Raw genomic sequence first — 2815 nt, 5'->3', positions numbered from 1 at the left:
AATAATACATGCGCTTGATGCTCTCAGTCTTCCTCTACCTTCTACCTGCTACTCCCAGAAAAATTACCAGCCTTGTTGTCAACGTCGCGCCGAGAACAAGGGTGCCTGATCTTGCGACATGCCAGAGCAACCCCGCTGCGGATTCAGCGCCAGGCATTAGGAGCTTTCAATAGTCACAATTCAACGGCAATCTAGCTTTAGAGCCTTCCAATCACACTATCCAGTCACCGGTAGCCCTATGGCGGCAATGTCGGGATGATTCATGCAGGGTCGCCACGGCGATCGGTACTTCTGCTTCTAAGCGAGCATGGTGACCTGGTCATCCTAAGTCGCGACCTGCACGCTCACATAATAATTACAGTGTAATACAAGCCTCAGCAGCCAATAAGCCAAGACTGTGGCTAGTGTATCTGTGGCAAAGCGCCACCCTGCCCCGACAGCGATAGTAAGTTATATTAGTGGGTGGAGATTTCGCGCTTTTGTTGTCATGGCTAACCTATTTAATGCGCGCAACTGCTAAACCTTGTAGCACAATTGCTCTCCCACCGTCTAGAGACAGCTGTGTGAGAGCTAAAGGTTTCCTATACGTTAAAGCGATCGATCCGCACCCGAGTTCCAATGACATCCAGACAACGTGAGCGCCCCTTCACCGGCCACCCTGCGCCACGATGCAGCCTTGCGGGCAGCGCCTACGACAACCACCGCACCACCACCTCACGATCGGTCCTCCGACGTCTGTCTCCATACTGTCGATCCTCGAACACCGCGCGCCGACATGCCGAACGAGCCGCACGAGTCGCGCGTGGCATGAGATCGTGCATCAGCCATGGCCCTCATACGCCTCCTGCAGCGTAGACCCGACGGCACTGTCATCCTTTGCGAACCCACGAGCGGCCCTGTACCTGCCTACGCGATACTCTCCCACACATGGGAAAAGGAGGAGATTATCTTCTAGGACATAGAAGTGAATGCAGACAGGAGCAAGACTACTAGCAAGGCTGGATGGAGGAAGATACGGTTCTGCGCAGACCAGGCCGCAGCTGATGGGCTACAGTACTTCTGGGTAGACACGTGCTGCATCGACAAGAAGAATGCGGTTGAGCTCGGCGCGGCGATCAACTCTATGTTTCGGTGGTACCAGAACGCCGCACAGTGCTACGTCTACCTCTCGGATGTCTCTAAACCGGAGGGAGCTGACAGCGAAAGAGCGTGGAAAGAGGCCCTCCAGATAAGCTGATAGTTTACCTAGGGCTAGACGCTTTAAGAGCTTATTGCACTAAGGCTGGTTAACTTCTTCAGCGCAGAGAGGCAGAGACTTAGGAGCAAGTTGTCGCTTGCGGCTGAGATATAAGAGGCTACCAGCATCCTAGAGAGAGCTCTCTAAGGGGATGCGCTGTTGAATTTCAGCATTGCAGAACAGGGGTCCTGGGCCAAGCGCCGTGAAACCACAATTGAAGAGGACGGGGCGTACTATATAATTGGCATCTGCGGTGTCGCAATGGTGCTTAACTATGGAGAGGGAAGAGACCACGCATTTAGACAGCTGGAGAAGGAAATCCACACCTTGTACAAAGGTAGACTTCTGCACAGATGTACAGAACAAAGCGACGGCGCTAACTAGTATAGGTATAAACTTTGAACAATACACTGTTAGGTTTAACCTTAGCTTGTTTCCTGAAGCTGCATAGTTTATGGCTAGAGAAAAGGAGCTGTTAAAGATGCATAAGCTGCTTTACAGTCGCAGCAGCCGAGCAGCTGTTGTCCTTCATGGGCTGGGAGGGATTGGAAAAACTTAGCTGGCAGTTAAATACGTTAGACAGCACAAAGAGAAGTACACAGCGATGTTCTGGCTAAACGCGAATGACGAAGATTCCCTCCGGCTTAGCTTTCGCGGCATCGCGCAGCAAGTCTTGCAGTGTCACCCCTCGGCCGGAGTGCTCAGTAGCGTAGACTTGGAAGGAGACCTTGATTAAGTGGCTAGTGCAGTTAAGGCCTGGCTTGATCTCCTGGGAAATGCACATTAGCTAATGGTCTACGACAATTACAACAACCCCTGAATTTCTGGTAGTTCCAATCCTTTGACGGTGGATATACGTCGATATCTGCCAGAAAGTAACTAGGGCTTGATTATTATCACAACGCGCTTAGCGCGCGTTACCTAAGGTGAGCGTCTCTACGTTCAGAAGTTAGTAGGCTTGGATGACAGGCTAAAGATCTTGGCGAACATGTCTAGAAGGAAGGGTATAGAAAACAGTATGTTGTATGTGTATCTAATAAAGTGTTTAGAACTAACAAGACAGATGCTAACGCAAGAGCGCTTGTCTTAAAGCTAGATAGTCTGCCTCTTGCTCTCTCTATAGCTAGGGCTTACCTTGAGCACGTGACCACCAGCTTTGCTGAGTATCTTTAGCTGTATAAGGCATTGTGGCTAAAGCTCTAGAGGACAAGTCTAATGTTAAGTTCATACAAAGACTAATTGCTATACACGACATGGCAGGTTACTTTTAATTAGATACAAAAAGAAAATGCGGCATTAGTCTAGTTGCTTAAGCTATGGGCCTATTTTAATAAGTAAGACGTGTGGTTTAGACTTCTTTAGCGTGCATGCGATACAGATAATAAGTGGATACAGAAGCTTACTAAGGACAAACTGAACTTTAACAAGGCAGTTTGACTGCTATGCGAGTATGGTCTAGCTCATCTAGAACTGTCACTTGGACAACCGTCTAGGTCCGCAGGGTATGGAGTGCATAGCTGTGTGCACTCATGGACGATGTCTGTCTTGAACGACGAGTGGGACAACGGCCTGGTGCGG

The 2815-nt window shown here is 49.6% G+C and overlaps 1 protein-coding gene across 1 annotated transcript; it reads left to right on the top strand.

Annotated features, from left to right (window-relative positions):
- Positions 1-826: 826 nt before the first annotated feature.
- On the top strand, positions 827-1973 carry BDR25DRAFT_338103 (uncharacterized protein; the record flags this gene model as incomplete). The annotated part of the gene is made up of 6 exons (XM_033693253.1): positions 827-898; positions 956-1209; positions 1408-1574; positions 1627-1649; positions 1689-1760; positions 1797-1973. The coding sequence occupies 6 exons, from the start codon at positions 827-829 to the stop codon at positions 1971-1973; spliced, it is 765 nt and encodes a 254-aa protein (XP_033539786.1).
- Between the last annotated feature and the right edge of the window lie 842 nt (positions 1974-2815).

Source organism: Lindgomyces ingoldianus (assembly GCF_010093535.1).
Source record: "Lindgomyces ingoldianus strain ATCC 200398 unplaced genomic scaffold BDR25scaffold_66, whole genome shotgun sequence".
Lineage (NCBI taxonomy): Eukaryota > Fungi > Ascomycota > Dothideomycetes > Pleosporales > Lindgomycetaceae > Lindgomyces > Lindgomyces ingoldianus.
The sequence above is the reverse complement of the archived record's forward strand: the minus strand, read 5'-3'. Positions and strand labels throughout refer to the sequence as shown.